This window comes from Pseudoliparis swirei, chromosome 17, assembly GCF_029220125.1.
Source record: "Pseudoliparis swirei isolate HS2019 ecotype Mariana Trench chromosome 17, NWPU_hadal_v1, whole genome shotgun sequence".
Lineage (NCBI taxonomy): Eukaryota > Metazoa > Chordata > Actinopteri > Perciformes > Liparidae > Pseudoliparis > Pseudoliparis swirei.
In genome coordinates this window covers 5,129,653-5,157,423 of record NC_079404.1, presented here as the reverse complement: position 1 = coordinate 5,157,423, position 27,771 = coordinate 5,129,653, and the positions used below count along the sequence as shown (strand labels likewise).

The 27,771-nt window shown below is 42.0% G+C and overlaps 3 protein-coding genes across 3 annotated transcripts in view; 2 read left to right on the top strand and 1 right to left on the bottom strand.

Moving 5' to 3' along the window:
- Nucleotides 1-118: 118 nt before the first annotated feature.
- On the top strand, nt 119-15,166 carry tm9sf2 (transmembrane 9 superfamily member 2). Its single transcript, XM_056434875.1, has 17 exons — nt 119-319; nt 3,983-4,050; nt 4,380-4,473; nt 4,970-5,097; nt 6,380-6,509; nt 7,756-7,880; nt 8,334-8,445; nt 8,936-9,015; nt 9,187-9,295; nt 9,528-9,660; nt 10,366-10,485; nt 10,628-10,685; nt 10,794-10,953; nt 11,064-11,215; nt 12,695-12,806; nt 13,129-13,300; nt 14,052-15,166. The coding sequence occupies exons 1-17, from the start codon at nt 203-205 to the stop codon at nt 14,117-14,119; spliced, it is 1,938 nt and encodes a 645-aa protein (XP_056290850.1). The 5' UTR covers nt 119-202; the 3' UTR covers nt 14,120-15,166.
- The window catches only part of pcca (propionyl-CoA carboxylase subunit alpha), a 35,594-nt gene continuing 16,421 nt past the window's right edge, over nt 8,599-27,771 (bottom strand). Inside the window, exon 24 of the transcript XR_008834175.1 lies at nt 8,599-8,609. The gene's annotated coding sequence lies outside the window, so the exon portion shown is untranslated. The remainder of the gene's footprint in view (nt 8,610-27,771) is intronic.
- On the top strand, nt 15,257-27,757 carry LOC130206766 (structural maintenance of chromosomes protein 5-like). The gene is made up of 20 exons (XM_056434871.1): nt 15,257-16,680; nt 17,236-17,377; nt 17,619-17,671; nt 17,752-17,914; nt 18,215-18,349; nt 18,608-18,748; nt 18,861-19,022; nt 20,296-20,367; nt 20,718-20,973; nt 21,308-21,462; nt 22,052-22,165; nt 22,284-22,378; nt 23,030-23,162; nt 23,632-23,805; nt 24,409-24,578; nt 24,662-24,785; nt 25,521-25,643; nt 26,573-26,698; nt 27,268-27,363; nt 27,548-27,757. Exons 1-20 carry the CDS (start codon nt 16,517-16,519, stop codon nt 27,737-27,739), a joined length of 2,790 nt encoding a protein of 929 aa, XP_056290846.1. The 5' UTR covers nt 15,257-16,516; the 3' UTR covers nt 27,740-27,757.

Below are 27,771 nucleotides of genomic sequence, written 5' to 3'. Positions count from 1 at the left end.
ACGTTTGTTGTTTGACAACCGCTCCTAAACCTACAATATAAATACCAGAAGAAGAAGGATGAATGCGCCACTTCACGGTGCAGGACTTCCGGTTTGTGACGTGTTGGCCGATGCAGAACCGGATGCTGGTGGCTGTCCAGTGTCAGATGCAGTTTGAACTGCTAACAGGAGCAAGTAAACTGTCCCAATCTTGAGCGAGAAGATGCTGCGTTGGCTGCTTGGAGCGGCGCTGTTGTCTCGAGCGGCGGGCTTCTACCTGCCGGGTCTGGCACCGGTGAGCTTCTGTGAGCCTGGAAAAGACCAAGTTCCAGACTGCAAGGTAAACATAACATGTCACAGGTCACCTGTGTAACTTTAGCTGCCTGGTGAGAATAAAAACATAATTGCATATACAGTGCAAGACAAAAGTCAGAAGCTGGGCGAGTTAACCCTGTAACCCTAGCTCTTTATAAACAGTGAACGTTATGTAACTGTGCGTGAACGAAACAGCCAAGCTAACAGATACCCAGAGAGGAGGCTAATGCTAGCTACATCAAAGTGCCGCCAGATAGTTCAAGATGTGACTGACTTCTGGTGGCTTCGTGAGAATATACAAACTAAATGATTCACGACTTGTTTGCTCACAGCAACAGACACACTTTATAAGAAAAGCCACGAATATGGTGCCTCGACATGTTAGACTAACACTAGTAAACTAAAGGATCATCATATGCAAGTAAATAGGCTTTACAGTCCCAGTCGAAGGTTCATTCGTCATGTTGATGGTCCACCTCTCTCTCTCTCTCTCTCTCTCTCTCTCTCTCTGTGTGTGTGTGTGTGTGTGTGTGTTTCTCATACACAAACAGCAAGCATTGCAGCGCTCAATCCAAAAGTCGAAATGTATTGAATAAAGGCAGACAGTCATCATCAGATTTCACAACATGGTTTTTATTTAACAAAACAATCAATTTTGGGCGCCTTTCAAAAACAATATTTTCGCTGTGGGCAAAACTGTTGCGCAATCTCCAGATATCTAACATTGAATTATAGCGTGCATTTAAATACTAAATGCAACAACACAAAATCATATTGTTTTCCTTTTTCTTTCATAAAATATGACAGGGCTGGGTGGCATGACCTAAAATGTATAGTATAATTTTTAAGCATGGACGGCAACGATACATTTTTCCAATATAAATGCTTCTGAAGGTGTAATGCACTGGGATGGCAACTGTGTGGAATAATTCCAACCATCCCGAAGTCAGTGTAAACTATTCAAAATGTTCTTTTACTTTTTGCCATCTATAGTGGTTATCTGCAGAAAACCCACATTTCAAATAAAATGGAAATAAATAATTGTATTTTTATTGAAACACCTTTTTGTCCGTAGTAGTTTTATTGATCTATTATAAACTTCTTAGAGCTAGTGGTAGGAAGTTAAACTGGTCAAAATGTACGTTTATATTGCTGTTAAAACGTCTTGTGTATTTATTCAGGTTTCTCACCACATTTGACAAGATTACATTTGAACACATCACGAACGTTTGGATTTTCCTTTGTCCAATTCTTATTTTGACTGAAAAAGGTTTGAACGTACAACGCAAGTCGATGCAACCTTGTGGAGGAGGCTGAGTTTGCAGACTCGGTGGAAGAGCACATCTCTGGTAGAGGTCATTGAGCTCTTTGTTGGGACGGCACCAGGCTGAAGGCTCTGAACAGTGTTGGGCTTTTCGAACTAAAGTGTCACATGGAGGTCAGGGACAGTGTCCTTGGTGTTTGGGATTCTCATTTTAATAACATTTAAGGTATCGCACTCACGCTCAGCCTCTCTTGGAAATATTCTGGAATGCCTAAGAGGAGGCTCCAACCGATTGGTCGTGGAACAGTAGACCAACTCTGAACTCTTGCAAGTCTGTTGGAAGGGTCACGAGAGATCGCCTATTCAGTCTACGGGGGTTTTGTGGATTTGGAGAAGGCTCACGACTGTGTCCACTGCGTCCTGTGGGGGCTCTGCGGGGTTATGGGATAACGGGGTCTTTGCTACAAGCAATCGCGTACTTGTTAAACCAAAGGGATAGCTGTGTCTGTATCCTCAGCACAAAGTCAAACATGTATCCAGTGGGTGGGTAGTGCCCTGTGACCAATTCTGTTTGTGACTTTTAATGTTCAGGATCTCAATATGATCCTGAACATTAAATCTCGCAAGGGGGAGGAGAGTCTATGGTTTGGGGGGCTTCTGAATTGCATCTCAACTCTTTGTAATTGATATGGTTCGAGAGTTGGGCGATATGGCCAACATCTTTTATCCAGATGAGTCATTTTCATGTCTCTTTGAGAGGACTCCTTCTTCACAGATTCCAGAATATCAAAGTCCTGCCCACGAAGGACCGGATGTTGTGTTTTATTGTCGGCATTGAGAACCTAAAGGAGAGCTTTCTCCTGCACTATGACCATTTCAATCATTTGTTGCAGGGAGCTCCACATGCCAGGGGTGCTCGTGATCAGCTGATGAACATGCACGCCCAGTTCCGCTTGAGCCCCGGTCAGTTCACGTCTGAGATTTTTCGCAAATGACAATATTTATATATTACACTTTACATGACAGGTAACGCATATTATAATATATTCTATCACATTTTGTTGTCTCTAAATTATATTTTTATTCCTAATGTGTCCTAGAGGTGTGCTTTACGGGCTGGTAAAAAAAAAATCTGAGGCAGGAGGCCTCCTGTAATGGCCCCGCTGATTTTTGGTGAAGAGGAGGCTGAGCTGGAAGTTTAAGCGCTCAATTTACCAGTCCATTGACATTCCAACCTCAGCTCACCGAAAGAATGAGAATGCAGATACAAACAGACAAAATGAGCTTCCCCTAGAGCAGGGGTCAGGAACCTTTTTGACTGGGAGAGCCATAAAAGCCAAATATTTCTAAATATATTTCATTGAGAGCCATATAGTATTTTTAACGTATAATAAATTAAATATGTCTTGCTTTTAATGCGACTTCTGGTGCTGCATGATGCTATGGCTCCGTCCCGATGCGCAGAGCGCCGGCATCGGAGCTCTGCAGCGCGCGAGACGGCGAGCCGAGAAGTGTTAACGCGACACTTAGAGACAGAATGACATGCTGCTGTAGAGACGATCAATAACAGACATTTAGTTTAATAAAAGAACAAAGACGTCTTTAAGAAAAGGACCTTAAATTACTTCTGCTGTAATCTGGCGCGATAGAGAAAATTACAGGGTGGTGGGCGGAGATTTATCTTTTTTAAACTCAAAATTGTCTGGGAGCCATATGCCGTCACCGGAAGAGCCAAAAATGGCTCACGAGCCACAGGTTCCCGACCCCTCCTTTATAGGTTTTCTGGACACTTATAACTGGTGAGAGGCCAGGGTGAAGACCAAGACCACACTGGAGAGAGAGAGAGTGGCCTGGCATCATAATGTAACTCAATGCAACCTCTGTTTCCATGTTCTACCCATTAGTCTCTCGCCCCGATCCTGTCACGGTTTCCAGAATTGTTTTCCGAAGTATCGGTTCTCGTGAACTGTGCGTGGTGGAAACCGTGTCTCGGTCAAATTGATCACTTATAAGGAGAACGGCCGCTATAACCTCCACTGCAGTGCAGCCGGTGCTTTTAGAATGTCGTTCCTTTGCAGAGGTTCTCTGCTCACCTGCTGACTGACGGATGGAGGGGGGGGGGGGGGGGTAGGCGCTGGGTCGGGCAGAGCCGGTTGAGGGTCGGCGGGACCGGGCATTATCAATACACTTGGACTGTGGCGGATGTATAGTTGTATGTATGGATATTTTATTCACCCAAATTACAAACGCATGTTCTTACTTGCCCAGAGTATCTAGAAGTTTGTACAATGTCCTCACAACAAAGTGTTAAAAAAGAACGATACCAACCGATCAAGAATCGGTATCTTACAACATGAAAGCCTGATTGGTGCGATCCTGCTGCCTTGCTCATGTGCCCGTGTGTCTGCTTTTGTTTTCTTCTAGTCGACCATTGAGCTGTTTGTGAACAGGTTGGATTCAGTGGAGTCCGTTCTGCCTTATGAATATACTGCGTGAGTGCAACATGTTTAACAATGTCTATGTGTTGTCTCTTTTGTATGTTATTTTTATTTGATGTGATCGCTTTTGAGTTATTCCATCACAATGTACTTCTCTGCGCATTATTTTTGTCCAAAAGCATGAAAGAGTTATTGCTGCAGTGTAATACTAAAGTGGATAAATAGGTAAATATTGAGCCATTTTATCTATTACATGCATAAACTATAACGGAGAAAATGTTTTCTTCTGTTTAGATTTTTCAAAAATTATAATGGCTCTATATATATATATATATAAAATGTTAAATAAAGGTGCTTTGAACAATCACGTCCCGTTTGTGCAGGTTTGACCTTTGCTCAGAGAACACATTGAAACGGCCATCGGAGAATCTGGGCCAGGTTCTTTTTGGGGAGAGGATCGAACCCTCACCCTACAAGGTAACACACACACGCACACACACACACGCAAACGCAAACACACACACTTTCAGCAACAAACATTGAACCGCTGACTCATTCACTCACTCTTGAGGCGATATTGAGTTCCTTCAATGAAATCTTCCAGTGTCTATGTTTACACACGTCACACAGAAGGTAGTTGTTTGCAGATGCAATCCATTCTTTTTAGGCCAGGTGCAACACATGTGATTATAGCTGGTACAACTGGGGGGCCTCAGGGGCCACAGTGGGTCCTCCTCTAATCACAATGGTGGCAGTTTGATCATTGGCCCCTCCTGTCCCCCTGTCTTTGAGTGTGTGTGTGTATGTGTATATATATATATATATATATACTTTATTCTCTTGCCATATGTTCGAGGTAGATTCATGTTTGAGTGAAGTGCCCCCTTTTAATTGTGTAATACCGTAATATTATAACGTCACCCCAAAAACAAAACAATGCATTGTTAATAGTAACGGTGTCCTGTGTTGTCAGTTTGAGTTTAGGAAAGATGTGACGTGTCAGAAGGTCTGCACCAGAACCTACGACACCAACAACCAATCAGACAAAGTCAAACTGGACTTCCTCAAGAAAGGCATGTTACTCAACTACCAGCATCACTGGTATGTATGACTCACTGACACGCACCTCCTCATAAAGTGACAGCAAAAAATACTACTGCATTTTTAGAGACTTGCACATCGCCCAAAATACATTTGTGTGATGTGGAAAAGTTGTAATTCTGCTCAACCTTCATTTTGTTACACAGTCGAAACTATACGAGTTGGTTTGTCCATGTCCTCACTTGGAGGGTGTAGAAAGGGAAGTGCACGGTGCCCGTGTGTGTTACCAGCCAACGCATTGGGTTTCGGATCACAAGGTTAGATATGTGATACAGCCATGGGACGATGGGGAGTCTGAGCTGTGGCACTTGTTCACCAGACAATATACAAACACTGCAACAACACGGCCTCCTGGACACAAGGAGATGTGAGTGGAGGCTCACCAGGAAGTATGCAGCGGTTTAACCGTAGTTTTAACATCTCAAAGTGGACCAAAGTCCAGTCTGCATTTTCAACTTCTAAGCAGCTTGAAACAATTTCCCGTTAATAGATTCCCAACTAAACAGTTTTGGTGACTTTTTCTTTGCTCCGCCCGATGCGCGCAGAGCGCCGGCATCGGAGCTTTGCGGCGCGCGAGACGGCGAGCCGAGAGAAGTGTTAACGCGACACTTAGAGACAGAATGACATGCTGCTGTGTAGAGACGATCAATAACAGACGTTTAGTTTAATCAAAGAACAAAGACGTCTTTCAGAAAAGGACCTTAAATTACTTCTGCTGTAATCTGGCGCGATAGAGAAAATTACAGGGGGGCAGGCGGAGAATTTTTTTTTTTTTAACTCAAAATTGTCTGGGAGCCATATGCCGTCACCGGAAGAGCCATATATGGCTCACGAGCCATAGGTTCCCGACCCCTGATCTAACGTATACTTTGGCCAACAGCAGCACAGACCGTGGCGTCACAGCCGTGGAGGAGCAACCGTTAAATCATTTGGAACAACTAAGTTAATGAGCAGCTGTAGACTTGCATTCTGTGTTCCTGACAAACATGGCCAAGAAAAAAAAAAAGGATGGAAAGCAAACCAAATGGGTTCACGTAGAACAAGTGGTGGTGGACTCAAATGCTGACGGGAGAATCCGTGTGGGAATCGATGAAGGGATGTGTTCAACGGGGACGTGTTTCACCAGCTTGATGCTATCGTGTTACTAAATGTGTTTGCAGAAGGCGCGTTAAAGGCAAAGCTCGGCACAATGCTGTCGGTGTGTGAACTGTGCACGTGAGTGAGCATCACAGGCTTCTGCTTTGTGTGTCTGTTTTGTGTGTGTGTGTGTGTGTGTGTGAAGGATTGTGGATAACATGCCAGTCACTTGGTGCTACGATGTTGAAGATGGACAGAAGTTCTGTAATCCTGGTTTCCCGATTGGCTGTTTTGTCACAGAAGCCGGTCGACCCAAAGATGCCTGCATGGTCAACGTGAGTGGGTCGCACATGGACACACACACACACACACACACACACACACACACACACACACACACTTCACAAAAGAACAGTCGTTCACAAGATTACAATCTGCATTAAAATGATCAAAATCAGTAACACAGCTACGGCAGCTACCAACTACTGTAACATGAGGGTTTTAAGGTCACTATGCATGGAATCTATCAACCTATAGTTGTACTTCTTTTTTTATTTTTTTACAAGTCAGTCTTCAGTGACTTTGGGTCAGAGATTGGCTGTGGGTTGAAATGGATCGGTGACCCGCATCAGTCTGCCACGGTGTTTTTTTGCACTTGTATTAGCCCACAATGCAGAATGCATCATCTCTTACACCTACACATGGATGTTACTGTAATAAAGTGGTTCTCAAACTGTGGGGCGTGCCCCTCTTGTGGAGCGCAGCGGTACTACAGGAGGAAATTCAGAAATACCTTTATTTAGAACGTCTCAAGTTCAAAGTACACAGACATAAAACCAAGTCATTAATAAAGAGAGGTTGAAATGCCTCCGTGTACATGTTTACGTTACGCAGTTATCAGGTTACCTGATTCTTGCCGTTTTGCCAAAAGCAATTCTCCGTGAGATCGGCTTTTCTTCTGTTGCCCTTCAAAACAAAAGCTCAACATTGAGCATGAATTGAGAGAGGCCGTATCAAGCCCGTTTAAAAAAGATTTGTCGTAGAAAACAGGCTCATTGCAGCCACTAATACGAATACAACTTGACACCCATATCTGCACAAATTTAGTTTTGCACAGGTTGCACATTAAGGTTTATATATGCCTTGTAAAACTCTTTATTGACAAATATTTGAACTTGTTTAGTTTAGTTTTTCACAGGTTGCACTTATTGTTATTATCTTGAAAAGATATCCAGTGTAAAACAGGTTAATTGTACTCTTTACCAGTGTGCTTTTTAGTGCACATGCATAACTTTATTTACATGGTTCTAACAAAGTGATTGCACATTTTATTTACTTGAAAGTGATTGCAATTTTCTTTATTCTATTATTTGAAAAAGCACAGATTCATAAAAGGTCAGCCTAGACCATTTGGTTGGGGTGGTGAGGCATGAACATTTCTCTTCCTCCTAAGGGGGGCGCGACGGAAGAAGAAGTTAGAAGAAGAACCACTGCTGTAATAACACGTGTTTTATCTAGTTAGTTTTGTTAAATATCCCTGTCACTGCTTTTGAACCCGTGTGTCTCGATTTTGTGTTCCAGTCTAACTTTAATGAAAAGGATGCTTTTTACATCTTTAACCACGTGGACATCACAATCCATTACCACATCGTTGAGCATGAACAACTGGGAGCTCGATTGGTTGCGGCCAAGATTGAACCCAAAAGGTGACAGTTCGAGCTGGTACAGAACATATAGACAGATATGACTATGATATGGAACTATCCTCAACAAGTGGTGTTACATATCATTAATATTCCATCCACAGTGTATCCTCCTGATATCATCTTCCCGCTTTTATATTGCATATATTATTTAGCATTGGTTATATTGTTAAATTATACCGTTTTTATTGTTTCATTGTTCATTTTAAACCTTTTTAAGAAGCATTCTGGAGCGACGCGCCTCTGACTTTAGCTCAATGTGTGGTACTTTTACATCCTGGTCCACTGTAGAACCTTTTGGTGCCGTCCACTGGTATGAAACCATTCGTTTCGCCGACCAGTGGAGTGTTGCGGTGTTATTTGCCGTTCTTGTCGGTCCTGCCTGTATCGTGATCAGATCAACTGTTGAACTTTACGTCTTTAATCTATTTCCTTTGTCTCTCTGTTGCTATCCAGCTATGAACACCCGAATAAAGATAGCCCCGTTTGTTCTGGCGGGCCGAAGTTCTTGAAAAGCAAACACACGGGAGTGTTTGAGATCCCGTACACCTACTCTATCACCTTTGTGGTTAGTACAATAGTGCCGTCTTTTTGTTTTTGTTTAGCTCTAAAAATCAATATTTAAAACCTTGCATGGAATCTGGATGAAGTAAAAAAAAAAATATATATATATATATAAATTGAATGACACTCGTCATAGTTTGTTAAAGATATTTCAAACAAAAAATTTAACTAGTGCAGTGCAAAAATGTCATTTGACCAATCTTTTAGTTTTATCTGGGGCTTTAGAGAGCAACTGTCATCTCTGCCTGGTTTCAACAATCTTCTCTGCAGTATAAATAAATACGTTGATATAATGCTCAGAAATATGTGGTGTAACTGCATCACCAGGATTTATACTGAGGAAATACATTTAACTCGTATGAAATTCACTTTGGGGCACCACCCTCCCGTCTTTGTTACACTTTCCTTCCTTTACATATACAACAAAGTTTGTATATATATATATGCATATGTGCACACATTTGGATGTAAAGGAACGTGACTATGTTGTGTAGGAAGACAAGAATATACGTTGGGCGTCGAGATGGGACTACATCCTGGAGTCGATGCCTCACACCAACATCCAGTGGTTCAGGTAAGACTCAAAACACACACACACACACACAATGAGTTTGTGTTCATTAATGTTCATTCAGAACAATTTGTCGACACAAAGCCAAGTAGTAATCGCTTTATTCAGGTCAGGAATTGGTTAAACGGCGGTGACTAATTCGGGGCGGGTGTTGTTGTTTTCTTTCATCCCCAGCATAATGAACTCATTGGTGATCGTGCTCTTCCTGTCTGGAATGGTAGCCATGATCATGCTGAGGACTCTGCATAAAGATATCGCCAGATACAATCAGATGGACTCTGTGGTGAGTCGCCGTCAGTGCGGCTTGAAGGATCACATTTAAAATCATCAAGAGAAGCCGTGTGTCTAGAGGTGTGCACATAGCTCATAGTTACAGCATCGAGCTAACTTTAGATTTACTATCGTACTAAACATCATCACACGAGGCAGTCGTGGCACGACGATGATGATGATGATAGTGGTGGATTTTCTGGGTCAAGCTGTGTTCTCGTCGTCATACCGGTCTCGTTCTCCAGGAGGACGCTCAGGAGGAGTTTGGGTGGAAACTGGTCCACGGAGATGTTTTCCGACCTCCCAGGAAGGGAATGCTGCTGTCTGTGTTCCTCGGCTCCGGAACCCAGATCTTCATCATGACCTTCGTCACCCTTTGTATGTGTTTTTTGATCTTCATAATTGTTTATCGGAATTTTAAAAAAAAAATAGTCATAGATGCCAGACTTGAACCTCCTACAGGGGACACTGCCTGATTGGCTCGACTACTTCTTCTTCTTCTGTCGTCCACTCAATAGTTAGTTAATGTACCCTGACTATTCACCTCGCCTAATCAAGTTTTTAAAAAAAAAAGTCAAATATAAGACATGCAGCATCTCATGGTATCACATAACTACAAAAAACAACCATTACTATGGCTTTGAAAAATAGTCAAATTGCCCAGATATCTTACTTACTGCCTCTCTTCAGTCCACTTGGGGAATATTTACATCGTTTCCTCAGCAACAACACATCTTAAAGCAACAGTGTGTTGACCCCCCAATTCAATTCAATAGGCTTTATTGGCTTGAACAGTATTGCCAAAGCGTTGAAGACATAACAAAATTCCATTATACAATTCATATAGATGGGGAACAATAATAATATAGCAGAGTAAAATCACTGCAGTAAATAAGTTAAATAATAGAAAATGCAGTTGTGATTCTTGACACACACTATGTGTGAGTGTGTGTGTATGTTTCTCTCTCTCTCTCTCTCATATATGGAAGACTGGACCTGTACTTGTAAAGCACTTTTCTATTCACCATGTACTTCTCCTAACTCCAAATGTAATGATGTCTGGTCTCCCCACCTCCCCCCCAGTCTTCGCCTGTCTCGGGTTCCTCTCTCCTGCCAACCGCGGGGCTCTGATGACATGTGCGGTTGTTCTCTGGGTTCTTCTGGGAACTCCTGCTGGATATGTGGCTGCTCGCCTCTACAGATGTAAGTGAGAGAGGAAAAAGGGAAGTGTTTGGGGAAGAATGTGGAGAAAAGTGACTCCAGGTCGGGCGGCGGCTATCATTTATTTTACGAACCCTTCTCTAAATCCTTTTCTTCTCTGTCTTTATGTCTGGTTAATTGACAGCTTTTGGAGGAGCGAAGTGGAAGACCAACGTTCTGCTGACGGCCTTCCTCTGTCCTGGGTAAGACCGTTCTGACCATAATCATGGACACAGCATCGGGGTCGAAGGTCACTCCATGAGCTCCTTGATGCCACTCACTAACACTTCATCCTCTCCGTCTCGGCTCAGGGTGGTATTTGCAGATTTCTTTGTGATGAACTTGATCCTGTGGGGGGAAGGGTCTTCAGCAGCCATGCCATTCGGGACCCTGGTAGCCATATTGGCTCTTTGGTTCTGTATCTCAGTGCCTCTTACCTTTATAGGAGCATACTTTGGCTTCAAGAAGACCGTAAGTCCATTTATCAAAACGTAGATCCATTCATAAGTAATACTTTTCTGTCTTAACTATTTCAGGATGTACCCATGTTTGATTCCCTTCGCTGTGACTGCTTGTTTCAGGGTATCGAGCACCCGGTGCGGACCAATCAGATTCCTCGTCAAGTTCCAGAGCAGTCATTCTACACCAAGCCTTTCCCTGGGATCATCATGGGAGGAATTCTGCCTTTTGGATGCATATTTATTCAGCTGTTCTTCATATTAAACTCCATCTGGTGAGAATGAAGGGAAAAAGAGTTAATAAAAGCTCTGTTTTTGCTTCTAAATTGAAGTATGGAAAGCTGAAACCCGTTCAGGCCCGCTCTGTCAGAGCTGTGGGGCATCTTGAAATGTTGAAGTCACAACTCTGAAAGCCCGAAACACATTCACAGGTATTACAACTGGTCCGTCTAGATATAATTCAGAAATTGATATCGATGGGGACAATAAGTCTGATAAATAGACCAGAACACAATCAAGAAAAACCTTTTCGTATTCATTTTGTTTCATCTTTGTAAGTAAGTGTCTTGAGCACAAATGCATTGTTCATACTTGTTTTTTAGATTATAGTGCAGGGGTCACTAAAGGCGGTCCGGTTCCCGGGCCTGACCCAGACTCAGTGGTTTCTGGACCCTGGCCGGAGCGCTTCTATTTTAACAGGCGCAGCTTTTCTAGCATTTACGGCATCGTTCAGCCCTCCAAAAAAATACACACACACACAGAGAGGAGAGAGAGGCTTAACAGTCAGAACTACAACTGTGAAGTTATTTCACATGGAGTGCTCCAAGAAGAGTAATGTGGACGGCGAGGCCAGAGATGTTTACCAATAATGACGAGACTGGTACATTTATGATCCCGTGTCTTGTGTGTTCAGAGACCGTGGCGATTATTAAAAGCATCAATGTGAAGCTCCACCACGAGACAACGTCGCATAAAATGATCAGAACCCGGACCCGTGAATTTACGGTCCGACAAGGGTGTTAACGGAGAAGAATAGAGCTGAAGCAAGTGGTTTTACACGTATAAAAAGAGATGAGGACAATATGTATATCACGGCTTTTTTGATTGACATCCCTACAGGCCTGAATGAACTGAATTTCAAGTTGCAGGACAATTCAGTTCAATTCATGTTTCTAGATCAAATACTTTATTTTAACCCTCCTGTTACCTTTAGTGTCAATTTGACCCCATTCAATGTTTAATGTCGGTGTTCTTTGGGGTCAATTTGACCCCAGGCTGTTTTTCACTGTCAATCATATAAGAAATATCAACTTTTAAAAATATATTTAAAGGGCTATTTAGGTAGTCAACAAACAAACATAAAGTACCTCACACTTAAACTTGGGAAACAATATTAATTCTAATAATTTTCTGGAGGTTTTAATTACTGGGGTCAAATTGACCCCGAGGGTAAAATATGTTAGTAAATGTGAAGGTAACAGGAGGGTTAAGAGATCCATTTTTATGCTTTAAAAAAAAAAAAATCGAGCCCATATTTACATGTATGTATTATGTTGTTGACTCCATACAGATGTTAATACAACGACTTCAATATGGGACTAAATCACAGTGAGACATTATTGTGATGTTCTGGACCTTTTGTATGAGGATATTCTCTCCAACTGGACCTCACTGAGTTTTAATTAAATACCCCTGGTAACATATATTTTTATTTGGGAGGGTTATCCTAATTTACTGTGTTCACTTTCCCCCAGGTCCCATCAGATGTACTACATGTTTGGCTTCCTTTTCCTCGTCTTCATCATCCTGGTCATCACCTGCTCTGAGGCCACCATCCTGCTCTGCTACTTCCACTTATGTGCTGAGGTAAGCAGCGCGATCAAAAATGAAATGCCTCCATAGAACCATAATATTGTGTTTACGGGATGAAATGAAAAGTAGTGGGTTTTTTTTTCATTTTCTTTTTTCAATTAAAGACGTCAACGTCAGCTACTTATGCTAATTAAGTCTTTTTTAGATGGTATGAAACCAGTCGAGGTGAAGTGCTTCCCCCCTATTCCATAGTTTAGTAATCACTTTTATATTTAACACTTACCAGCATTCATGGCTCTGTATAACTGGGGTCACTCACTCTTTTAACCCCTTCAGTCAGAGCCTCACTTCACACCGCTGGTTTCCTCCCCCACAGGACTACCACTGGCAGTGGCGTTCCTTCCTGACCAGCGGCTTCACTGCCGTCTATTTCCTGGTCTACGCCATTCATTACTTTTTCTCGAAGCTGCAAATCACCGGACTGGCCAGCACCATCCTGTACTTCGGATACACCATCATTATGGCGCTCATCTTTTTCTTATTCACGGGTACGTACATGAAAAAGAAGGGAAGGATGATGGTTGAGCTATTTAATTCTTTTCATTTGGGATTTCCAGCTTTCTCCTGCATGCAGCTACAAAACGTATCATTGAGGGGTAAAGCTAGATCTCAGTTGAGAGGGTGTCAGGAGGAGCCTTTTCGGGATCATTAATTATGAAACACTCCATTGCAACAGTATCTGAGGGCAGAGGAGTCTCGTTCATCTGCACCAGACGTCATTTTAAAAACGTGTACAGCTGTTGTGACCGGGTTCTATTCCAGGCTGTGTCGCTGTCAAACATGATTGACAGAATAGTGGCATGACCTGAAATAATATGAATAACTAATTCGTTGCCACTTCGATAAATAAAATCCATCAAACCCATGTCCAGTATTCCCTCTGCCGTTAGCTCTGTGTTGGTCCTCTGCTTGTGTCCAGTGGCAGATCTGAGCTTTCCCTCAGTCAGCTGCACATGCACGTTCCAGGGTGTTCCAGGGTGTTCCACGGTGTTTCAAGGCATCACGCTTAAATAAGTCAAACTAAATAATAAATGACATCGGACTAGCCTGGGATCAAGTAGGCTGAGCTTAAAGAAACGCTGTAAAGTACAGTAAGTTGTGTTGTGACACGTATGAAACACTCGCGTTGAGTTATTTGCTGGAGACCCCCCCCCCCCCCCCTGCATGATGGTCATGTGGGTCAAGAAAGGCGGGCTCTGAATGTAGCTCTAATTCCAGGTGCATCTCCTGTGTCCTCAGGTGCCATCGGCTTCTTTGCCTGCTTCTGGTTCGTCACCAAGATCTACAGCGTGGTCAAAGTGGACTGAAGGATCCAAAACCCAACAGACTGGAAATCCCTTTTTCTCCCATGAGCCTCTGGAATGTCCAGCGCTGTCCATCTGAACTGAACTTTACAATGTGAACCTCCTCCACCTCCTCATTTCTTAAAGCAGGGAGGGCTGAGGTGATCTTCCTCCGGGAGCCTAAGAGTATTTATCTGCATATAATCGGAACATTAAAAGGCCACACCCCTAAGGGGCGTCTGGCGTCGTCCTGTTACCCAGCAACCACTTGTTGTTGTCAATCATGCAAACTGAGGAGCCGTCGCATCGGCGGGACGCATTAGGTCAAAAGGTCTCTGGAACCTCGACGCTTCCTGTTCTATCGTCTTTAACTTTTTTCACAATTGGTTACAAGCATTTCTCTGTACTGAGCTCACTATTATTCTTTTTACTTCTCACGCAGTTCTCTGCATGGCTTTATTTTCTGGAACTTCAGTCGCTCTCGTGTTGCAGTTAAAGACACATGTGTTCCCTACATATGCATGCCCAGGATCGAGATGTCTATAGCTACATACATACATATACATATATATATATATGTCCTAGTATTTGGTTAAGATCACACCGTATGTCCGCTCTGACCCCTGACCTCAGCGGGCACACGTCTTTCATCACTCCGGATTGAAATAAATCTTTGTTTAAAAAAAAAAAAAGTGAATCTAGCTAATTGCAGTCTACTTTATGTTTGGCTTTAAACCTACATTCAACGGTAATAGTTTAAAATCTATTAAAACCGGTATGTGAGCATGCAGAAAGGCTTTGGAGGATGAGCTCAACCAATTTGAGATATTTTGAAATATGTGGCTTGTTTTTTTTATTTTATGCATTTTGTGTTACAGTAAGGAAAAGTTACCGACTGATGTTTTGTTCAATGAAGAGCATTGTGGGGGGGGATGCAAACCGAACGGATGTATATTCTGAGCCATTAGTGAAGTTCAAGAGACGAGAGATTGAACAGGCGGACATTTCAACCCGGCGTCACACAGCACGTCATTGCTTGGAGTCGGGAATAAATACATCTCTTCACTTGGTCGTCAGTGTGACATTGTAAGTCATTACGGCTGGTATGAGTTACGCTGCTCTTGTTCTCATTCTTCTGTAGACCTGCACGGTTTGATGTGGTTCAGTGACCTTTCAATTCTGACCTTTTGCAAACATGGACGGATCTATTAGTTGAAGATCTATTCCGTGTCATTGTGTCATTTAACTTACTTAAGGATTCATTAGTCTGCATTTTGATTACCGATTGCTAGAAGCTGGCCCTCTTCTTGTTTGATCGTATGCTTACGGAAGAACAATCTGCTTTCCTGTAATCTCGCCAGGTGGATTGTACGTCCGTCATCAGAACGCCAACAGAGGCCTTCAGAGGTTGACAATGACGCTGCACTAGTTTACAGAAAGGCACGTGGTTGCCGGTCTACAAAAGCTTTTAAAAGCCAACTGTTCAACAGTGGTCAGTTTTTAATAATGTACACTTTATTGACAAATAGAACAGCAGTGAGGGTAATCATCAACGAGGTTTTAATATAGCCTCATATACAAAATGATGATGTCACTGATGCCAACAAAGAACGAGTAAAAGTGTGCAGATGATTTGGTATCGTCAAACAAGCACAAGTTCGAACTAAAAAAAAATATTTTACACAACTAAGAAGGACAATTAACAGGAAGAATACTAACTAAATAATAAATGCAAAAAAACCAGAGGGAAAGTCACTGGAGAGAATAAAGTGTTGACTATAAATATTATTGGGTGCTGCAATGTTCCTTCTGTTGCTACTTGCTTTAAATAAACCATTCAGCAATTTCTATGGAAGTTCAGTCAATAGCACCCACAATGACCATAAAGGAGAAATGTCACCTAACAACAATATATGTACACAACCTCACATTGGGCCTGATTAACTGGTATATAACCAGGAATACGTTGAAACTAATGAATAGAATACAATAAACTAAATGATTTTGGCTCTCTATTCCAGTAGTTATTTCATAAAGCTATCCAGTTATCGGAGCCAGTCCATTTCTTCTTATTTATGTTAGTACAATATGTGACTTTATATTGTTTCTGTTTCATTTATGCAGTCTTTCTTTTCATAAAATTGCACACGGTCCATCCGGGATATTGGTAATATAACAACAGCAGATGACAGTTTATTGTAAGTGAAAACAACAACACAACAAGAGTTGGTTGATAAACGTTGTATTCATAGAGGGACGGTCTGTGAATTGTATCTCGCGCATAATGATGACGCCCGTCTTTGTGTATACACGTGACCTCTTTTAACCAATCAGAAAGGTGTCTCAGCGAACACTCAGCGGGGCACGCGAGGACGAACCAACGGCTATTCCTTCACTCGGAAAGCTGGTCTTTTGCTCACCATGAATACGTCCGCTAAAAAACGGCGACAAAATCATGTCAAGCCCGGCTCAAAAACGTCCAAGAGCGCAGCGAGCATGCTCTCAGGCGGCCAGACGGCCGAAATCGGAGTCGAGGGTAGTTTTGTGGAGGGATCCATACTTCGCATCAGCATGAAAAACTTCCTGTAAGTCACTGCTCCTGAATTGTGAAGTAGTAACAAACCAACGTCTAAAGCTGCGTTCACACCAAAAGCGTGAGTTTACTCGCCAGACAAGTTGGGGTTTAATCACGCCATTCGCTTCTTTCCCTTCTTTCGCGCCTTAGAGGGGGCGTGGCCTCTCAGTTATCATTTTCGCCTTCCGCCAAAGAATAAATAACTACTATTTCTGCTTTATACTTGTTGTAGACATCCCGCAAACGTCTGGACATCTAACGCCCTCGTGTTTGGGTTCATCACATCACCCGTAGGCTCACACAGCTCGGTCACTTTCACCGACTGCCGAGTAGCAGCAGCCGGTTAGATTCTCCAACGGCAGGACGTCAGTGATGACAGGCGGAGCATCTCAACGCTGATTGGCTCTCGCAACTCATCGTCGGGCGATTTTTTCGCTTCACTCTATTTGTGTCATTTGTGACTTTGCGTGAGATCTACTCTACCGAAAAATGTGCAACACTTTTGATGTGAACGTAGCATAACAGCGTCTGGTGATGATGCTAACACTGTTCTACACTCTCACAGGACCTACGACTACTCTGTGCTGTATCCGGGACCCAATCTGAACATGATTGTTGGAGCCAATGGAACTGGCAAGTCGAGCATCGTGTGTGCCATCTGTCTGGGTCTGGCTGGCAAGACCTCTATCCTGGGCAGAGGCGACAAGGTAGTAACACAAACCACTGGTAGATGTAGTCTGAACACAAAGCCTTGATTAAGTTATGAAGGCACAATAAAAAATATCATAAATTATAGGTTTTTAGCTGACGGCATTTCATAATCCTCTCCCTAGTTTCAGATCCCTGAACCAATGTCAATCAGTCAAATGGATATACAGTTATTTTAGCTGATACATTAAGGACAATTCTGACAACGAAAAACTAAATGTTTATTTTTTTCCTCTGCAGGTTGGGCTCTATGTCAAACGTGGGTGCAATAAAGGATTCATTGAGATTGAACTGTAAGTTATGTGAAAGAGTTTTCAGACACGCAGTGCTACCCGTATGTTCTGTCTAAGGGAACTCTTTGTTGTTACTCCAGGTTCAAGCCTGGTGGGAATGTAGTGATTAACAGAGAGATCCACGTGGAGAACAATCAGTCACTGTGGATGCTGAATGGAAGACACTGCAACCAGAAATCAGTGGAAGAAGAAGTCAAGGCTCTGCGAATCCAAGTCGGCAACCTCTGCCAGTTTCTGCCTCAGGTATGTTTGTGTCAAATAGACTGTCTGCTGAAATGTACCACCGCGAGGTCAGCCTGTTTAACTATTACTGTCCCATTGTAGCAGTTGTGCACAGTGCAGGTGTCATATGTGTGAATGCTTTATTGCACACCAGGTTTGAAACCTAGACATGTCTTAATGATGGCTGATCATTATTCAATCAATGTGTCAGTGTTGTGTTATTCATACAAATCCTTCCTACAATACTTCTAGATTGCCTTCAGTGTTACATCCCATAACACGTGTGTTTTCTTGTTTCCTGCGGTTGGTTTGTCCTGACAGGAAAAAGTGGGAGAGTTTGCCAAGATGTCCAAAATTGAGTTGCTGGAGGCAACTGAGAAGTCAGTGGGACCACCAAAAATGCACGAGTACCATTGTGAGCTAAAAAACTATCACAACAAAGAACGAGAACTGGAGGTAAACATAATTGTCAAAGAGTGAATGCATTTCAAAAAGTTGTCGCGTGTTTTTTGCATTGTGTCTCTCATTGAACACCGAAGTGGAATTCTCCTTTCTTCTGTTTCTTCGAGTACCACACAGATGTTTTTAATAAATAAATGTCACAGTGGCTCCAACCAGGATCTAACCTTGTTACCTATATTTAAAAGATGTAAAGGCAACATGGCAAACTGTCGGCTCTTGTAAGCGTTTTCACCGATTTTTGTTTCCCTTTAGAACGTTTTGAAGGAGAAAGCCAGTTTCCTGGAAAAAGCCAAGCAGAGGAACGAGAGGAACAAACACGATGTGAACCGTTACTACGAAAAGAAGAGACATCTGGACGTGATTGAGTTGCTTGAGAAGAAGAAGCCGTGGGTGGTGAGTGATGGAAATGAAACGCTGTGAGACACAAAGACGAATGAACACAAAGGGCAATCTTTAAAAAAGAACTGTGTTAAGCCTCGCTGTGATTCTTTCCCTCTGATACTAGGAGTACGAGACCACCCGTAAGGAGTTTGAGGGCGCGAAGAAGGAGCGAGACAATGCCAAAAAGCAGCTCACTGCCCTGAAGCAGGCCCAGGCGCCAATGCTGGCGAAGATCCAGCTGATCGATAACCAGTTGAAGCCCACAGAGGCACAAATAAAGTCTAAGGTGACAAAACAAACGTTATTACTCTGATCGCGTTCCTTTTGATATGAATGCTATTTTAAATTGTTTTTTATTGTTAATCAGTTTGCCTTCTCAACATGGAGATTAACATTACGTGTAGTTATGACAACACATCAAAAATGTTACCCACACTGTGTCTATCATGTACTCCCATTCATAGATGCAACTTGCAAAGCGACGTGTTTAAAATGATATATGAATCCATATACTATCCATACATCGGAGTTGAAAAACATTTCCCCGAGCAACCTTCCGCCAATCTTGTTCATCAACGATAAACTTAAAGAATTCTGTGAAAAGGGGCAACATGGACTATCCAATCAGAGGCAGGGTGGGCGGGTCTTCGCTGAATGCAAGGTGGAGAAAAGTCAATCAAGCTATCATAAATAATAAACTTTGCAAAAACCAATGGTCGTGAAAAAGGCAGTTTCTCTAGCACACTTATTGCTAGTTTTCCATTGGTTAAACTACTGCATGCTAATTGTGGCATCTGTGCCAATGATAATTTAATGGGTTTTTTGGTAGGTTACTTTGAGTTAGTACTTATGATCTGCACGTATCTTTGTACCTCAGAGGTCGAGGCATTGGCTCTCACTGATCCATCTCGTGTATTGAATGTTTTTATGGGCAGCCTTGAGGATTTCACATGATTTTTAGGACATTATAAATGAATCGGAGCGTCACGCTGCTCACAGAAACACATTATAAAAAGATTAGGACATTTTTGAGCGGCACACTTGGGAATCCCGCCGGCTATTTTGGTTTATTTCTTAAATAAATATGTCTCAGCTGAATGTGAAGCATAAGTAGTTAAGATTAATTAATTAAATAAATGTCGTCGTTAAAATGAGTCTAGAATGGTTGATGTATTTCTCTAGCACAATGAATACTTGAATGTAATGTTTGTGATAACTTCAAGGATAATTTGTTGTTATGCAATACAGGGATAAACAATGAAATGCAGCTCATTTACAGAAAAACATGACAAAACACAAACTGTTTACATATATATATCGTTTATTAATTTGCACCCGAATTTAAACCGCAGCCGGAAAACGATTTACTGGGCATCTTGACGTTACATGTTTGAAGCTTAATGCAGGATGCCACATAATGGAGCCAGAGAACTAACATTAAAAGACGACAAATTAAACCAGAAATGTGCCCTCGTCATTTCAAGTGTTAATTGTAAATAAGAAATGGACTCGTACCCGGCTTCAGTGTTTGATGTGTTTTTTTCCTTCTTGTTTTTCAGACTGTCCACATCAAAGAAGCTTCTCTGAAGTGCAAACAGAAACAAGAGCAGCTGGAACGGAAACACAAAGAGGTGAGACTCTAAAAGAGGAGGAAAACGTGCATCTCTCAAAGCTGCATGAGTAATCCATGCTGACGGTGCATGTTTACTACGTATGGAAACTAGTTGCTTTTATCTTGGAGAGAAATTCTGCAATTAAAGTGAATTTATTTTGGGCAACTATTGATTTACAATATGGATTTATTATGGTATTCAGGGCTTAGTAATTCTGAGTACACGGAGCATTACATTTAAGCAATTTTGTAATGATGTGGAGCATAAAATAATTTGCGCTCAGTGTGCCACAGAAGAAAAGAGGCTTTAGCTGCAGTGCAGCTGTGTGATGGTCATCATGAATGATAACTCCCTGTTCTCCTCCACAGGTAGCCGATATCAAACAGACACAAAGGCTGAAGCAGATGGAGGAGGAAGACCACCAGAAGCGAATCAGCAACACCAGACGGACCATCGACGACCTGAAGGCGGAGCTCGCCAAAGTTGCCGACCAACCCGACATGACCCCACGAATCAACGCTGTGAATGTCGAGCTGAGGAACATCCGGGAGGAGAGAGCCAAGACCGAAGGAGAGAAGGCCGACCTACGCAGGGAGAAAGACAACCTCTACGCCGAGTCCACACGTGAGAGCTTCCCTCACGCTATGCAGCATCTTTCAGGGTTGGAAAATTGTCATTTCAAGGCCTGGAAAAGTCCTTGGGGAAAAATGTAATCCCAAAAGATTTGGAAAAGTCATGAAATGTTGTTATATTCATATGTTTATACAGTTTGATTAAAAGAATAAACATTTCTATAAATATATATTATTTCATCTGGAAATCCGGGTCCTTCCTCTGAACCAGTTGGCATAATATTGCATAATCCTGATTATTTTCCATAAAATGCTGCTAGTTTAGGTACCAGTGTCATAGACTGATCCAAATCCAGGAGATTATGTTTATTTCTTTGAATTTCCAGTGTTGGTGAGAAAGCTCAGTGACATGAACAACATGATGAACGCCAAAGAGGAGAAGCTGCAACGACGCCACAGGGACACGCACACTGCCCTCCAGTGGCTCCGGCACAACAGACACCTCTTTGCTGGGAACGTCCATGAGCCCATGATGCTGGTGGTGAGTCCCAGTGGACCATGTGCTCACACTTTATTCTAGCCCCACCCATTCAGCATTTATAAGAAGAATTAAATAATGTAATTGTTATAATATAATTGTAATACATTGTTTATAAGACACTGTATTGTCGATAAACTGTAAGTTGTCTGTTGATGTATTTCTCAATAACTGGGACTGCTGTACAAACACATCATTAATGACAATGTATTGAAACACCGTTAAAATAATAATATAGTTGACATTGTACATCCCTTGGAACACTAATTCATGTCCTTATATCTGCGTAGAACTACATTACCGTGTATTATACCATCTACATACAAAGTGTTTTTTATCGTGCTTAACGGGGGTTTAAAGTCAAGTGTTGGCACAACGGGTACATAAAGTAAGATGACGGAATAAAACCGGTCGGTCCAATCATAACGGTTGGGATTTACCTTCTTTATTCTTTTTAATTGGGGGAGAGTTCTTCTCTTCACAGTAATTCCTCACAATAAGTCTGATTAATCATGGATTTCTAGCAGTGATTGTGGTGCTTTTCTTAATCCGCTGCACGGCCCCCATTGTTATCCCTTCCTCATACCTCCAGATCAATGTGCGAGATCATCGCTTTGCTAAGTTCGTGGAGAACCACATCTCGTTCCACGATCTGAGGGCGTTTGTCTTCCAGAGAAAAGACGACATGGAGAAATTCATGACCGAGGTCAGTGCGGGTTATAGTTGCCGTGTTGATTCTGGGCGGAGGATGAAAATTCGGACTTTGTGTGTGTGAAATCCAGTTTTGATCCGTCCTGAATGATTTGATCCGTTCTGAACCTCAGGTCCGTGACAAGATGAACTTGAAAGTGAACTCCATCTCTGCTCCGGAAGATTTGTGCTTTCGGCGCCCGCCGTCGCGAAATATTGAGTCCCTGAGGTGAGAGAAAATGAATTGCATAATCAGCATCAACATGCTTATGTTCATATGGTCATAGAAAAACCTGGAAAAGTCATGGCATTTAAAAATGGTTATTTCCAGGCCTGGAAAAGACCTTGATAAAAAATAAAATACCAAAGGTTTTGAAAAAGTCATTGAAATGTGTTATATTGATATGTTCATTTACGCTGAGTTTTAAATAATTAATATGTATTTTTTCTGTTTTACTTTCCTGTTTTCTTCTTGACAATTGTAAACTAATTGACACACACAAAAAATTAAAATTATTGTTCTTTGATCCCTGTATATCATATAGTGTATTATCATTAATGAAGTATATTTATTAAAAAAAAGAAATAGTTGATCTGCTTTTCAAAGAAAGACTCTCAAAATATAAGCCGGCATACGCTCTCATATGAGTGATCACCGCTTAACTGCTTGGCTACATATGGAAACGTACTCATTGTTAGTTTAAATTCTATATTTTCTCACTTTTTCATTTAAACACCGAGATTTCACAAAATGCTTTGGCCATGGGAATTTGGTTTTTAAATCGTGGAAAACCATTGTGTCATGTGTCATTTCGTCTGGGACCATTACTTTTTAAAGTTTCTACACGTACATTGTTACATTTTATTTTGTCATTTCTAGACGTTTCGGGTTCTTCACCTACCTACGCGAGATGTTCGACGCCCCCGATGAGGTGATGAGTTACCTCTGTCACCAGTACAAGGTGCATGATGTTCCTGTGGGCAATGACCAAACTAAAGCCATGATGAAAACGGTACGTTCTTCTCCCCGCATCATTCCGGTCCTCACAACACAACAACAGAGCCTCGCAGCTGATTGTTTGTTTTTTACCTCTCTGGTGAACTGAAAGGTTGAAAGCCTTCAAGATGAATGGTGTAGGTCGAGTCTTGATATGCCAGTGAGGCACCATCCATTAAAATCAAATGGCCACCACATTTTTATTTTATAAACTAGTGCCTTTTCAGAGCTGTCAGAAAGTTGCATTTTTTTCAATTTGACGTCAAAGAAATTAGTTGTGTTATAAAATGTAATCTTATTTAATTTTACTGTGTTTTTTGCAACTTAAATCTGACAGTGATAATTTGTTTATCTTAGTATTTCCCGACTGGACCACTGAGGTCCAGAGAACCTGCTCGGAGTTCGTAGTGTTTAATGTTATTGTTTTATTAAAAAGGCTTCTCTGCTGACCTCGGTCTGCTTTCGTATCATTTTCTTTGTCCCAGGTGATCGAGGAGCCCTACCTCCGGGTGTTCTACACAACAGACGAGAGGTACACACTGAAGAGGTCCCACTACTCCAACAAGATCAGCACCAGCAACTCTGCGGTGCACCCGTCCCAGTACCTCACCATCACCGTGGATGCTGAAGCGAAGCGGCAGCTGGAGCAGCAGATGAAGGTCAGGGCAAGACACGGGAACATAGTCCTGGATTATTTATTCTTTTACTTCAACATTTCAGAAATCTGATACAATGAGAAATATATCTGAAGACATACATTACCGTTGCAAAGTTTGGGGTCACTTAGAAATGTCCTTATTTTTCAAAGAATAGCACTGTTATTTAGAAATACATTATACATTGGTGTATGTGGTACATGACTATTCTCTGGTTTTTAATGGAGTCTCTACATCGGTGTATAGAGGCCCATCTCCAGTGTTCTTATGGTACATTGTGTTATCGCCTTAGAAGACTAACGGAAGGGTAGAAACCCTTGAAAACCCTTTTTATGTGAGCGCAGCTGAAAACAGTTACGCTGCTGAGAGAAGATATAAAACTGGCCTTCCTTTGAGCTTGAAGAACAAAATTAATATTTCAGATAAAAATATGTATTTCTAACCTTGTCAATATCTTGACTATTTTTTAATCATTTTGCAATTCATTTGATAAATAAAAGTGAGTTTTCATGGAAAACACACCATTGTCTGGATGACCCCAAACTTTTGAACGGTAGTGTATCATTATGTTAGCGTTGAACTGTTTCCCCCCCCTGCTGTGACTAGACCTGTGAGGTGAAGTTACGAGACATCGATGAGCGGATAAAGGTCCTGCAGGCGGAGGCCGCCACACTGGATCGCCGTGACAACGAGTTGTTGGCCGAGAAGAAGCACCTCTCTGAAGTCAAGGGCAAAAAGAGGCAGCTGGAGCAGAAGATCAGTACGAAGCAGGACAGGCAAGTCGGGCACAGAAGGTTCCCCTCCGTCACTCGATTAGTACCTCGCCTCAAACTCGTCTGAACTCCTCCCGTGTGTTCAGTTTGGGGCAGATGGAGCACGGCGTCATCGACCTGCAGAAGATCGAAGAGGAAACTAAGGAAAAAATTGCTGGTGTCAATTCCCAGAAAGTGTCCATAGTCGGAGCGTTCATGGTCAACATGAAGGTACGGTCCAATGCCCTGTGCTCTATATGTGGCTGGTTGGCATTTGATAGCTGTGGTTGCATAACATTTAGATTCAATTCAGTTTATTTTGAAGAGCTCATGATCACAAATTACAAATTTGCCTCAGAAGGCTTTACAATCTGTACACGTACGACATCCCTGACCTTTGACCTTTGACCTTTGACCTCACATCGGATCAGGGAAAAGAAATCCCAAGAAATTGAAAAAACCCTTTCACAGGGAAAAAAAGGGAAGAAACCTTCAGGAGAGCAAGAGAGGAGGATCCCTCTCCAGGATAGTGAGAACAATCGATGTCATGTGACCAGAAGGAGTCATTACAGAGTTACAACACATTCAATGAGTATGACAGAGTGTATGAATAGTTGGTAGTCGGCATGGACCACGATCCAGACCTCCGTGATCCATCAGGCAGATGGAGGTAGAGAGGAGGAGTGACTGTACCTTAACACAACACTTTTACCTCCCCTCTGCGTGTTCACGCTTCTGTTTTGATCGAACTCTAACCTTTTAGCCGACATTGTGTCAAACGTTCATTGTTCAATATATTAAACGGTGAGAAAGACCTTTTCTGGTATTGGGATAGATTTTTGTTTGTTGGATTAGTTTTTTCTTTTAAAAGTCCTCCAGATTCTATCTCTGCCCATTTTCTGTTGTCTTCAAATGTCCGACTCACCTTGTGGACCTCTGTGTTTGTGTCTCTCCATCGTGGCGTAGCTGAGATCCACGCTGTCCATGGAGAAGGTGTTCCTGGCTCTGGAGACGGTGGGTCTGATGGCTGAGAAGGCTAAGCTGGAGAACGATTGTAGAGACGGCACCTCTGAACTAAAGAACATCGTGGTTTGTGTTTTACTCCCACTTTCATACACATCTGCGCTGCGCAGGGGAGGACATTTACACATTCTTTACGGGGCAATTTTCTCCCTCACTGACGGACATCAAGGGGCATTTAAAAAGAAATTGGGGGCACTTTTTGAATCTTGTGAAATAACATTTAACCTTTGTTCAAAAATAATAAATATACTTATTTAGGCTTACAGTATATGAGAAATTGTCGTAACATTGTCAATTATATTATTAGGCCCTAGACGACAGATTCAAAGTGTTTTCTTAGATTTTCTTGAACAAAAATCAGACAATTATATTAAATTCTAATTTCTTTTTGCTCATTTATTGTTATAACAAGTTTTGAAACAACTATTAACAATTATAACTTATTTCTTTGTTTTTTTATAATTCAAAATTATATTTATAGATTTTTGTTGTGTACAGTAACAGGCATGAAAATCCCTCACCTTTCGTCGAAATTCGCCGTTTTGAAACAAATAGGTTAGGGTTAAAAAAAAAAAACATTCTCAATGTTTGAAATAAGATAAAAAAGAAGATATACTTTACTTCTTTTTAAATATATATTATTATTTGTTTAATAATATTAAAATGAAGTATAAACAATTTTCCTGGTGGAAGTCACTTCTTGTCAGTGCCTGTCATATTCGTGACGTCACTGACGAAGTCGCCATGGAAACATTGTTACTGACAAATTGTGGGAACGAGTAACTGTCACTCGCTGTCACTCCCTCACTGGTAAAAAAACAAAAAAAACGCTATTGAATTACTAGAGGAAATTATGTGGGCATTTTTTGCCTCTCCTCATGATATCAGGGGCAACATTATATTTCTTAGGGGCAGTTTTGCCCTTTGCCCTCGTGTGTTTCCGACGCTGGCCGTCCCCGATAGTAACTCGTGTATTTATTGCCGTGTTCTTGCAGGAAATATGTAGCCGCCTGGAGCAGAGGAAGGTGCAGCTGACGGCACAATGCAAAGGCCTGCTGAAGAGAGCGATGACCATTTGCAAGATGAAGCCTGAAGAATCGTTACCCGAAGACCTTCGTAACGTAAGCGTCTATTGGTGTCTAAGTATCATTATCCCTGAATAAAACAAGCCTCGGCACTTTCTGTGGTACATTATCCTCATCGTGTGGTCCTGTCGCTGCTGTGCAAGTCCAAAGTATGACTCATACAGGGTCCGTACCGTCATGGAAAACCTGGAAAAGTCATGGAATTTTAAAATGGTTATTTCTAGGCCAGGAAAAGTCATTTGAAAAATAAAATCCCTACATTTTTGGAGAAGTCCTGGATATGTTGTAATACTCACATGTTCATTTACGCTGAGTTTGAAATAATATGTTTTTAAAAGAAAGACCCTTAAAATATAAGCCGGCATACATACGCTCTCATACTTTTTTTTTCATGTTTATTCTTTTAATTAAACGACTGTTTCTCATTCATTTGTGTCATTTGATGTTATACGTTATGCTTTGGAATTCTCATTATTAGTTTAAATGCTAAATGTTCTCACTTTTTCATGGATACACCGAGATTTCACAAAACGTTTGTTCATGGAAATTTGGTTTAAAGTCGTGGAAACCATGGAACATTCTCACGGTTCTTGTTTTTCATGCAGGCTTTCAGCAAGCTGCCTGACACACTCGACGAGATCGACGCCACGCTGAATGAGGAGCGGGCCAGAGCCGAGTGCTTCACTGGCCTCAGTGAAAATGTAACGCTACAGCTTTTTACAGGACACTGTCATCGGGCCATTGAATGCTGTTTTGTTGTTGTTGTTTTTTTGACCTCGTAGCAATCTATCTATTGTGTTTCCTGGGGCAGAAGTTGTGAGTCTGAATACGCGGTGTCCTTTACCCTCAGAGAGTGACTGTTTCTCATGTCGATTCTCTCGGAAGGTTGTTGACGAGTACAACAAGAGAGAGCAGGAGGCCAAACATCTGGAGAAAGAGCTGGAAGACCAGAGCACCGCTCTGGGCGCGTACCGGCAGAACATCTCCGAGGTATGGCGCATGGCGCTGCGGGGGGGTCCTCTGGCTCATGTCAATCATGTGGTGAATTTAAGCTGGATGACGGGACATTTGACGTAGGAGGACCAGGGCCCCGGGCGTCCTCTGCTGGC

Coding starts and splice junctions, on each gene's coding strand:
- LOC130206766 (XM_056434871.1), top strand. CDS start 16,517: ATGAATACGTCCGCTAAAAAACGGCGACAAAATCATGTCAAGCCCGGC. Junction 18,350..18,607: donor ACAAAGAACGAGAACTGGAG/GTAAACATAATT, acceptor GTTTCCCTTTAG/AACGTTTTGAAGGAGAAAGC. Junction 20,368..20,717: donor TGGAACGGAAACACAAAGAG/GTGAGACTCTAA, acceptor TCTCCTCCACAG/GTAGCCGATATCAAACAGAC.
- tm9sf2 (XM_056434875.1), top strand. CDS start 203: ATGCTGCGTTGGCTGCTTGGAGCGGCGCTGTTGTCTCGAGCGGCGGGC. Junction 4,051..4,379: donor CTGCCTTATGAATATACTGC/GTGAGTGCAACA, acceptor CCGTTTGTGCAG/GTTTGACCTTTGCTCAGAGA. Junction 4,474..4,969: donor TCGAACCCTCACCCTACAAG/GTAACACACACA, acceptor CTGTGTTGTCAG/TTTGAGTTTAGGAAAGATGT.